Source organism: Anneissia japonica, unplaced genomic scaffold (genome assembly GCF_011630105.1).
Source record: "Anneissia japonica isolate Jap-2015-1 unplaced genomic scaffold, ASM1163010v1 scaffold8323_len89300_cov191, whole genome shotgun sequence".
Lineage (NCBI taxonomy): Eukaryota > Metazoa > Echinodermata > Crinoidea > Comatulida > Comatulidae > Anneissia > Anneissia japonica.
The window spans coordinates 73817-86188 of NW_022710586.1; the positions used below are offsets into that span (position 1 = coordinate 73817).

Below are 12372 nucleotides of genomic sequence, written 5' to 3' on the forward strand. Positions count from 1 at the left end.
ATGTTAGAACTTTATTGTTTTGTTATATCCTACCTTATTATTAAATCGATCATGTTTTAAAACTGTGTTTAGTTCGCTAGCTGGGTAACTTAGTGGGCATTCAGTATGTTCGAATTTCGATGTCATTTAGGCTTACATACGGCCTACATTTTCCCCTATAGAGGAGGAGAGCAGACAGTAGTTATATTTTGATCTGATATTATTGTTCTGGTAGTAGGAATTTTCTTCTTTTAAATAATATTGATGACAAATCATGTACAAATTATTACCATTTCTACAGATCAAGTTGTTTATTGTTTACCGTAATTTGAAGCAGAACAACCTGCAAAGCGATCCAATACTAAATGGAATTATAGAAATCACTACCTTGCCGAATTAAGGCTAGTCATGCTAGACCGCATTTACTCCGTTTTTTACTCACTGTTGCTAACAGCTTTTCAACATTTGCCACGAGGTTAACCTTTAACACACTTTACTGTGTTCTGATTGGCGCGCACTCTTACGTCTAATGCTGGCTAAGTTTTATTTTCCATTGGGTTTTCCATGTGGCATTCGGTAATTTTACAACCAACGGACGTTAATTCTCCTTTATATTTATTATTTATCTTACTAAATCAAGACTACAAAATATTATTTGATAAACAATCTTTTCACATGTGTGTATTGTCATTGAGGACATCGTTTTTTGACATTTAAAAGAGGTAAAATAATTGTAAATAACAAATAAGCTAGGCCTTGGCTAATTAATTAAAAAAAATAATACAGCAGTACAAACAAGTTCCTGTCGTGGACAGCGAGTGGAAGAGGAGACTCCCATGAAGTCAAGTGTACGTTTTTCTTATTGAAAAACAGCTCCATACTTTGAATTAACGGTCTAAACTCGTGTTTGTCATTCACAAATTATCAAACAATACATTGTTTATTCCAGTAAGCTACAGCAGTCTTTCTGCACATACAAATAAACAACATGCTTTTGCTTTGTATGTTCGCTTCGCATAGCCTTACTTAGAGTGTTTATATCAGGCTACGATGTATCTACGAAGCCTGTGCTCAGGTTAGATTGTTTATAACAGGCTACGATGTATCTACGAAGCCTGCGCGCAGGTAGAAGTGTAATATTTCATGGCGGTACTGTAGTACTAAATTGCACCGCTGTTGTTTTACTTGAGATGTGCTTAAATTATAATTTTTTTATTCAGTGTTTCCCAGTGCAAGACAAATATACAAAAGATGCATTAAGCTTGTTTTCCATACAATCGCTACATGCTATCGCCAACAGCTTTTGGAGATGCTGATTGGTGTGTCCAATCGGGGAGCCTTCCCGATTGTGCTGGGGACTGTTATGCAGTATTGCATTGAAAACACTGTAATGACAGTCTAGCATTTTGAAGGAAACCAAGATTTACATAGATTATTTCATTCTTGCCTAATCATAGGAATAAAAATATAAGAGACTAGTAGAAACACAATTTAATTTACTAAAATAATTATTAGTATATAATGTTAGATATAATGAGGATTTTAAAATGCATAAGTTACAAACATTGTGAGTATTGCACTTGAGTTAATTTCGGTTGACAATTCTGAATTCTCAATCTGTATTAAATTACTTAGTAAATACAAGTGTTTTTGACTGTACTAGATTTCATGACTACATTTATAATGATTCATTATAAACTGTGTAATAGCAATCCTACCAATATATATGAAAGTATGATTTCATATCATGCCTTTGTCCCTGTCTATAGATTATTCTTAAATAAGTATTTTATGCAAATAACAGTACACAAATTATAATCATCTTTAGGTATATTGATCTAGAGTTCATTGCTATTTATTGAACAAACATTTTCATTTATTTTCTATACTGAGGATAATACTGTATGGAAAAATCTTAAATTGACATGGCTGATACATGGGAGAGATCACAATCATATTTTAATAATATTTTAACAAAATATGGATAGATTATCATGTTTTATTATTTGATTATTTTTTGCAATAGGCAAACAGGGTTCCCACCAGCATGGTCATTATTGTTAAGCTTACTATTAGTACATATTAGTACTTCAATGGTGTTTAAGTAGTAGTAGTAATATTTTTATTGTTGTTAATATTATTATTGTTGATTTAAAATCATCTTTTAGTTATTATTTATCTTGGATTTACTTTTCAAGTTCTGAAAAATCTTGTTTATATTTCTTTAAAAAATACAACAATTTATGTTCGATAGTGTGAACTTTACCACTGGATTGATGTGCTGGATCGGTTTGATGTGATCCTAGAAGAGGGATGTCGCACAATGGCAGTTATACTGCGACATTCCTGAGAATGCTAGTACTAAGAGATTGATTCACAATGTGCTTTATTTTACTTCATTACTCATTGAACACAGTTTCTCAAGGCATCTTTACAATTCCATTGAGGTAACGTGTCCCATCACTCATTCTATTCTTCTTCTTCTCTTTTATATTCTTAGACTTCTAATGCAAATCTATTATGAAGAAAGCTTATATTATTTCAAAATACAGAGCACTCTGCCATACGTAACAATGAAAAAAGATTGATTTACTGATCCCAAGTAGGTACTATCCAACAGGCAGGGAGAGGAAGGATATCTGGAGCCTTTAGTATTTGTGTTGAAAAATACAAATTTCACAAAAATTGTGAACATTTCAAGGACTTGTATAGACACATCCACTGATATAGACAGAAAACTATAGACAGTATTAATTTGCTATAGGTTATGCTCATGCTAGTTGATGTTTGGAAAATTAATTTCACATTGTTGTTTATATATTTTTATTTGTAGTTTTATATGAAATTGTATAAATCCTGTATATTGTATTATACTGTACTGATTCATTAATAGAATGTTTTCTTGTCTTTAAGCATCTAACAACATTGTTAGCCTCTTCCGATTTGACAACTGTCTTGGTGGTTCTGAATCTGATATATGTCTTCAGGTACGATAATTTCTCAAACATTTCTTATGTTAGTAAATCAATATATTTTTTAATTGCAGTCTGAGAGCATCGTTAAAAACAATATGTATCATTGCGCTTTGTTGTTTTAAGGGTCTCCATGTACACTTGTTGGCTGGTGGCTTGTGTACTCTGCTTTTTAACATAAAAAGACAACTTTATTAAATGCTAAATTATTTTCATTGTAATCACCAATTTATAATCTCTATTAATTATATTTAGTTTATTTTTGTTTACAAATGTCACTAGTCCTAATAATGGTTAATGCTTTTCAATTTATAGAGCGCAAAATGCAAAATAATAATAATAATATAACTTATGAGTGTATATTGTAGAGTGTATGTCCTTAATACTACAGTAGTATATCTACTATGCAAATAAAAAAGATGCTGTCATCCTGTACTAATCTTGTAAATTGTAAATAAATAGTAATATTGAAATATAAAAGGGAGGATAGTGTTTGTACAAAATATAATATGTTGATAATTTTTTGGCAGTAAACGATCCAATTTCATAGTAAAGTTATCAGGAGATAAGCGTCAGGAGCTGCTTAACCGGCTGATGTACTTGGCTGATAGCTGGGGTGGAAAGGAGAATGGCTTTGGGCTGGCTGAATGTTGCCAATCGGGCTCTGTAAGTATTGCTGCTGCTCTTCGTATAATTAATCAATATTTGACATTATGGAGAAGAAACAATTGGACTAACATGATTCCAATGAAAAATATGAAATTTTGTACGGAATGTTTTTTTGGGAGAAACAGAATTACAAATTTGAGGTTGTATACAGGATTGAAAGACTATTGAAAACAACTATATTTTGATAAGTCATCACATTTCATGTTTGGGTAGAACCTTTTGCTCAAAATTGAATAATGTTTGAGCAGTTGTTTTTGTTTTGTTGTTTAAGAAATGCCCATCATCTGCTACTACTTTACATTTTGAATTCTACTCGAATAATCCAGATGGGAAATCATCAAAGAAGGTATGCTTTTAACATAAACATCTATGTTTCAATTACGTTTACTTAATCCTTAATTGTTTATGTTCAATAAGTATAAATAGGTAATGCTTTATTAGAAATGTTGTTTAATTTGCAATTGAATAGGAATATGATTGTTTTTTGTATGTTAATATTTACATCAGTTGTTTGTAAAATTTTCATTCACAGAGTGGCTCTCATACTGTCAATGTTATACATCTTGAAAATATAGATAAGGTAAGATTGTTGTCTTTAGATTGGAAATATATAGGCAATTTCACAGTAAATTGACAAAGAACATTCATAAAAAATATAATACAGAGGATTTAGGCAAGACTTTGTGCTACCAAATATATAATATCAATGTTTTATACAAGGGTAAAATATTTAAGGTCTTTCTAAGTTATTTACATGTGTTTGTGTTTTAATGCACTACAAATCATTTTCCCTTATAAGGCTCAGACAGGCTTTTCTTTATATTGTAGGTATTGCTTAATTGCATAATTTGTTTAGAAGCAAATGCTCTTTAAAAATACATTTCAACATTAAGAAATTGTTCATTTCTTTAGTATTTCTTTGGTATATTTATCATATGAAAACACTTTGGTGTCTCACCATATTATTTGCTAGGATCATTGATCAATTCAATTGCTATAAAATATTCTACATTGAAAGGTTAAGAACATTTCTTCATGTCAAACCTGTTGAGTGGTAAAATCTTGCAAAATAGTCCAAAAATAATTTAATACTTTTCATCGAAAGTTGTATGCTTTTTAAACTATTTTTAATATGTTTACTAATCCATATGATTTTAGAAATTTTGACATTTAATTTATATAATAACTTGCTTTAAAATGCTAAGGATGAACCTGGGTGTTGCTGGCTCAAGCCATCAGTTGTTTTTTTCTTTTGATATCAATCACGTTATGTTTCTTGCAGCATCCAAAAAGCTCTTCACTAATTATGGAAGATCTTTGCAAGAAATACAGTGTACCTAAAGATAAACAGGCAAGTTCTTATGATTCATATTGGTACTAAATATATTTCATTGATTTTAGTTTCTGTTATATTTTAATTTTTATAAAGAACAATAATTTAAATGTATTGCAATTTGAGGGCAAGTTAGTAGTGTAGCGGTAAGGGATTGGGAGTTTTTATTAAGCTCTTCTTTTTATGTATTTATTAACCTACTTGATAGTATGGCGCACCTCGTTGGCGCTAGTGAACATAATTTTATTAGACAATGCAATGCAGTTTCTTATGTTATTGCTAAATAAATATTGAATTAAATTGTTATTAGATGTTGCTGTTTACTCATGTGAGGCTAGCCAGTGCTTTTTCTGATTATGAAAAACGTCTTTTATGTGTACAAGCCAGGCTGCAAGCTCTTTCTATATTAGGTAAGTCACTTCCTATATTATTTAGATCGCATTCAGTATTAGGTAAGTCACATTGTACAATAGGTATATCACTTTCTTACCTTATACACGTTCTGTATTAGGTAAGTCACATTGTACAATGGATGTATCACTTGCTTACCTACTATACATTCTGTATTAGGTAAGTCACATTGTACAATAGGTATATCACTTACTTACCTAATAGACATTCTGTATTAGGTAACTAACATTATACAATGGGTATATCACTTACTTACCTAATACACATTCTGTATTAGGTAAGTCAAATTGTAGAATAGGTATATTACTTACTTAATATACATTCTGTATTAGGTAAGTCACATTGTGCAATAGGTATATCGCTTACTTACCTAATATACATTCTGTATTTGGTAAGTCACATTGTACAATAAGTATATCACTTACCTAATACACATTCTGTATTAGGTAAGTCACATTGGATTGGATTGGATTTATTCGGTGTAAACACCAAGTGTAGCCCATGAAAGTCTGAAGACTTATTTCCAGTGGGTCCTTCTGGTGGTGATTGGGTATTACACTGGGAGACAATCCACTACTCTTTTCCGAAGAGTGTACTGCGTTCTTTAACATGCACGTAGGCCATAAATGCACACAGGACCAATGGCTTAAACGTCTCATCTGGAAGACGGTGCGCTGTTGTAACTTGTAACACAAGGAGAGGCAGCGATGGGAATTGAACAGGGACCTAGAGATCTCCACGGTTCAGTACACGCACACAGTGGCTACCACCATTGCTACCACCTAATACACATTGTGTATTAGGTAAGTCAGATTGTATATCACTTACTTATTAAATACACGTTCTATATTAGGTAAGTCATATTGTACAATAGGTATATCACTTACTGCATTTACATATTTATTAGTTTGATTGTAGCTTGCTCTCAATATCAATAATATTGTAAGCTTCTTGTTAGGTGTTTCAGTTTTTTTTTTTCAAAACTTAATAAGTAATTTTATAATTCTCATTTAATGCCTTTCTTTCCATTTACTCTTAGCTTGAGCTTTGCATTTGTTTGATTACCAGTAAAGATGCATTTGTTGGTTATATGATTTTTTGTCGTTTGCCTGTTTTGCTTTTAGTCTATACCAGTGCAATACCAGACTCCTCTAGTTCTCTGTTATATGTTGGATTCATTGAAGAACTGGTAGATGTGTTACAACTAGATGATACTAATCTTGTGGTAAGTTCATCTTCACTCAGCTCTTTAAAGCTATTGATAATTAGTAAAATTAAAATGTTGTTAAAATAGCTACTGTTGCAACCATGGTACAAGATCTCCAGATAATAGTTTGTAGTTTTCCTGCTACTGTATTTGGAAAAATATTTTTGCATTTTGCAGTTGATCATGAGTTGGATATATTTCCCTTACAGAAAAGTGCTTACAGTGTTGTTATAACATAAATAGCTGAATGGTGAACTGAATATATATATTCCCATCTACATGTAAAATATTTAAATAATCATTCCCATGGTTGTGATTATATTATTATCTTTCATTATGATGGTAATCAATATTATCACAATCAGTATCATCATTATAACTCAATGTCGTAATCTGTGATTTGGTTTTGATTAATTTTAAATTTTATTTTTCTAATGAAGCATGATTGATGTTATATTAAATATCATAATTTTATTTTTCTAGTGTACTCATGGTTGATTTTATATTAATATGATTTTATTTTTCTAATATACCGTGTTATATTTAATATCTTTCTGCAGGAAATTAATGCAGCTGCCCTAAGGACTCTGACTTCTATTATCCACCTAGATAGAAATCCAAAGTAAGTCACTTTCTAGATGGGATCATAATCATGTCCCAAAATCCAGTGTTTTGGTTAATAAGTAATAGTATACCAGATAAATTATTAATTGAGAGAACAACGTTTATTATTCAAAATTGATGTGTTTCAATTGTTGTATATGATGTTTGAAATATGCTACTTGTTTATAAGTTTTAAAAATGTTTAATGCAGACTTCAAAATATAGTGAATGCTACAGGAGCCAGCTCATATCATGGTTTTTTGCCAGTTCTTGTAAGAAGATGTATTCAAGCTATGACAAGTAAGTTTACCAATATCTTACATTTTTAGTTTTAGTTATTTTAAAGATTTTTAAGTAACTGGGTCTTATTTTTGCAATATTGATTGATGTGTATAGCTCAAATGTGTAGAAATTAGGCAGCATACAGCTGTTTGGTAGGTATTGAGTACCTGTATTAGTAAATGCAATTAAACCAAACCATTAACAAAATCTCATCGTAAAATCACACTATAATACTACAACATTTGATATGGTAAGGAATTACACAACTGTCAATTATATTTTTATTTCCTTAATACTTTAAGCAATGATATAACTATTGTAATATCAATAATATTTTCATTTTTATTATGTAAGTGAGATGTATAACCATTGTACTGTCAATGATGTTTGCTTAGTGTTATTAATTTATTTCAGGTCCAAATGAAGTAGCCTTCCCTCATTCATTTGCTACAGCACTCTTTTCTTTTTTGTATCATCTAGCCAGTTATGAAACAGGTATTGCCAAAATTCAAAGTTTTCTAATTCTTATTTTTAAAGTATTAAACCATGCCCTGTGTGAACAACCACTAAGATTTTTCATTTTTGTATACAAATTGTTTCATTTAACATTGTTTACCCTTGATGAAATAAATTAATTTACTTTTTGGCTCAACTGGATGCACCTGTGTTTTAATTGACAGGTGGTGAAGCATTAGTGTCATGTGGTATGATGGAGTCCCTACTAAAGGTAATCAGGTGGTCTGGAGAGGATGAACAATTGCACACTACAGTAAGTTGTAATTAGCAAATAGAGATTCTATTATTTATAGCCATATTATTTTTGTTTTATAAGCTAATGTGTGTTTAACATTGCTAGATTTATTTAAAATAAGAGATGGTAAATAGCAACATACTCATGTTTAATTTTACTGACTTTCTAGGAAATAATGAAAGATCATAAGTAATAACATCTCATGTTTACTGTTACTGAATTTCTAGGAAATGATGAGACACGGTAACAATATACTCATGACTATTGTTACTGGATTTCTGGGAAATGATGAGACACGGTAACAATATACTCATGACTATTGTTACTGAATTTCTAGGAAATGATGAGAAAACTTAACTTGAATTGTTTGCAAACATAATTGTGAATTTAATATTTGTTTTAATTTCTAGTCCAAGAAAGTTATTTATTGATCAATTTTTAATAGTAAACACCATGTGTTTACTCAGGACAGGGGATTTGTTATTTGAATATTGACTTTGTATTTGACTTTACCTGGTGGATTGATTGGCTGATGCATTGCCTGACTGATGGATTATTTATTGATGGATTTATTGGCTAATAGAGTGATTGGTTAATATATTGAGTTACAGATCGACTGGTTGTCAGATGGATTGGTTGAATGATGGATTGATAGAATTGATTGACTGACGGATTGATTGATTCGAATGATGGATTGAATTGATTGACTGACTTGACTGATGGTTTGATTGACTGTTGGATTGATGAAATTGATTGACTGGTGGATTGATTAATTTCATTGACTGATGGATTGATTGAATCGACTGATAGATTGAATTGATTGACTGATGAATTGATTAAATCAATTGACTGATGGATTGATTGAATTAATGGACTGATGGATTGATTTATATTACTGACAGGTGAATTAAATCAACTGATGGATTGATTGACTGATAGATTGAATTGATTGACTGTTGGATTGATAGAATTGACTGATGGATTGATTGAATTGATTGACGGATGGATTGATAGCATTGACTGATGGATGGATTGATAGCATTGAATGATAGATGGATTGATAGCATTGACTGATATATTGACTTGACTAATGGATTGACTGATGGATTGATTGAATTGATTGACGGATGGATTGATTGAATTGATTGACGGATGGATTGATTGAATTAATTGACGGATTGATTGATTGAATTAATTGACGGATTGATTGATTGAATTGATTGAGGATGGGTTGGTTGAATTGACTGATGGATTGATTAATGACTTGACTGATGGATAATAATGATACACTTAAAAGAAAAAGTTTACTAATTTTAAATAATTTGAGAACTAATTTAGCTCATAATCAGGTACATAGTATCCTGTTTTTCTAAATCAAGAATCTCATGCGCGTTTGTTTGTTATCAGCCATGTCATTACAAAACAAGTCTACGTAACAAACGCGCACAAGATTCGTAATCTCAAAAATGGGGTATATTATGTAACTAGTATGCTAAATCATTCCTCAAATTATATAAAATCTGTAAACTAGTTGTTGGATGGATTGATTGACAGTTTCATTGACTGATGGATTGATTGAATTGATTGACTAATATATTAATTGATTAATTTTTGTTTCTATAGTTTGTAACAAGAGCTGTAAGAGTTGTAGATTTGATCACAAATCTTGACATGTCAGCATTTCAGACACATGGTGGCCTGGCATGTTTTATCAATAGATTAGAGGTAACATATAATTCTTAAACTTTTCCTTTCTCGACAAATTTTTCCTTGAGTATTCATTCCTATATAATATTTTTCAAATATAAATAGATTTAATGCATTGTCAATGAAATTAGGTTTGTTGTTACTATTATCACTATTGTCTTTGACTATTTATGATGGTAGACCTGCTGTAGAGTCCTGAAGCCTATAAGAAATTAAATAATTACTAATGTTTTTCAACTATATGTTTCACCTAAAACATGCAGTAAGAATATCCAGTTGGAAATGTAAAAAAGTCACTTATAAATTAAGTTTCAATAATGAAAGTGGAATAATTCTTTTAGAGATGTTGAGCTAATTTGAATCATGCATTGAACTCTTCATCTAGTTTTAAGTTTTTTTTTTTCTGAAGCATGAGGTTGAATTATGCAAACGTGATGTACCTCACATCATCTACCCAAGTATCACAACATCTCGCACAAGAGAAGGCTCAATGTCACCTATCCATCAATCAGATGATGTTGCCATGGATACAAATGTTGCAAGTCCAAGTTCAGTTGGAGTTGAAGCTATGGAAACAAATCAGGGACCATCTAGCAGTAGAGAAGAGAGCGGTAGTAATAGCAACAGTAAAGAACAGTTAAAGCCAAAATCTAGTAAGTTGGAAAGAAGTTACAACAATATGTTGATGTACTATTATAAAAATGTAATTAGTTGTTATTTAAAATTGAACATATGACTGAAGAATTCGTCGCTCACATCACGAACTAACACAATTAAATTCAATTGTGTTAGTTCGTGAAATCAAAAAAGCACGTCAAAATACACGCTGTTGTCGTTAAGGACTTTCTGTGTGGTAAAGAATACAAAATTTCTTGACAACCAATACGCGCTCGTTTTGACGCGCTACTGTGATTTCACGAACTAACACAATCTACTTTGATTGTGTTAGTTCGTGATGTGAGCGACGTATTGTAATTAAAATGTATGGTATGCAAGACAATGGAATACATTATATTAACAGTGAAGTACATAAATATCCAATTAATTCAAAGCACTTAAAGCAAATCCAAACCTAAGCACCATTAAAGAAAAAGGATACAAATATAAATAAAAGAAAATAGCATTTTATTTAAAAAAATTACTACATTCTTATTATTGGTAATTTGTTGATTGCAGGGTTGCTGTGTTTTCCACAGCGTGCAGCTCTTTTTAAATCTATGCTAAATTTTTTGAAGAAGGCCATTCCAGATGCAGCATTCTCTGACAGTATTCGGCATGGTAAGACTATTTTTACATTTTTGCAAACCCCCCCCCCCCCCCTTTTCTTGTATATCATTGCCTTATATGTACTGGTACTGGTACTTGTAGCATCTGATTTCAGACATTTGGCAGCCATTGACATTATGTTGGTGTTAAAAGACTGCATATTGTGATGAGGGACCTGTGTACAAAAAAATAAAAAATAAATAAATAAATAAATATGGAAAACATACACAAAATGTACACGAGATAGCAAAAGAGATGGTGAAGTTATGTATAAGAAATTTTTATATTAGTAAGTATTCCTCTATGATATTTTAAATATAATGATAAATTAAAAGTGTACAGTAGAACTTCGTTTTTACGTACCCCAGTTATATGAACCCTCGGTTTTACGTACGCCTCGTATCGACGATGACGTCATAAAAAAATCCCGAAATTATTCAAAACAAACGGCCCTTTTCAGAGCAACCGTAAGTAAAAAGACTATAACAATAAACTATAACAATAACAATAAGCAAGCCATAATGCAACATATTTTCATTAAACAGCAACATTGATTGAATCTAAAACCATGTGAACTGAGTGAGATGAACAACTACCAATGGTGCTCAAAGTAATTGCTTTCCTCCTTAGCTTCGTGTGGCACACCATGCAAAAAATTGTTTGGTCGAATTTTCTACACGAAGCTGAGTAGGCATAGTTTCGTACACGAACGCTAATTGGTTGGCTTGCCCAGTGCAGTGCACATGGTTGCTGTTTCACATACACAAACGCTATTTGGTTGGCTCGCCCAGTGCACATGGGCTTAGATTGTCTCAACAGGCCCAGAAAACACTGCCACAGCTCTGTTGTTTACAATAGGCACGAAGGGGAATTCCCAAGTTATACCTTTGTCGTATAGGTAATCTTACAATATTTTCATGTTCGTTAGCTAAATAAAAGATGTAAAGTGATGAATTAATACACTAGGCACATGGTTTTATTTGAACACTTTATTATGACACCGTAAAATGATGAATAAAAACACTAAACACATGATTTTATTCGTAGGCCTATAGGCTAGGTCTGGCCTAGATAGGTAACATACGTATATTGAGCGTTAAGTACGTATTAGGTCAAAGGTTACCACACATTTAACCTAGCCTCTATTTTACGAATCCCCCGATTTACGTAAAATCGAGGTTCTACTGTATAT

The 12372-nt window shown here is 31.5% G+C and overlaps 1 protein-coding gene across 1 annotated transcript in view; it reads left to right on the top strand.

The window, feature by feature from the left end:
• LOC117107011 (E3 ubiquitin-protein ligase HUWE1-like) overlaps positions 1 to 12372 on the top strand; it is a gene marked incomplete at its 3' end in the record, with an annotated part of 20274 nt that overhangs the window by 5265 nt on the left and 2637 nt on the right. Inside the window, 16 exon segments of the mRNA XM_033248527.1 lie at positions 2234 to 2301; positions 2303 to 2426; positions 2893 to 2966; positions 3482 to 3617; positions 3892 to 3966; positions 4153 to 4200; positions 4903 to 4971; positions 5264 to 5363; positions 6489 to 6589; positions 7132 to 7193; positions 7386 to 7474; positions 7871 to 7951; positions 8137 to 8225; positions 9831 to 9932; positions 10324 to 10567; positions 11091 to 11192. Coding sequence (XP_033104418.1) covers positions 2234 to 2301; positions 2303 to 2426; positions 2893 to 2966; positions 3482 to 3617; positions 3892 to 3966; positions 4153 to 4200; positions 4903 to 4971; positions 5264 to 5363; positions 6489 to 6589; positions 7132 to 7193; positions 7386 to 7474; positions 7871 to 7951; positions 8137 to 8225; positions 9831 to 9932; positions 10324 to 10567; positions 11091 to 11192 — 1564 coding nt within the window.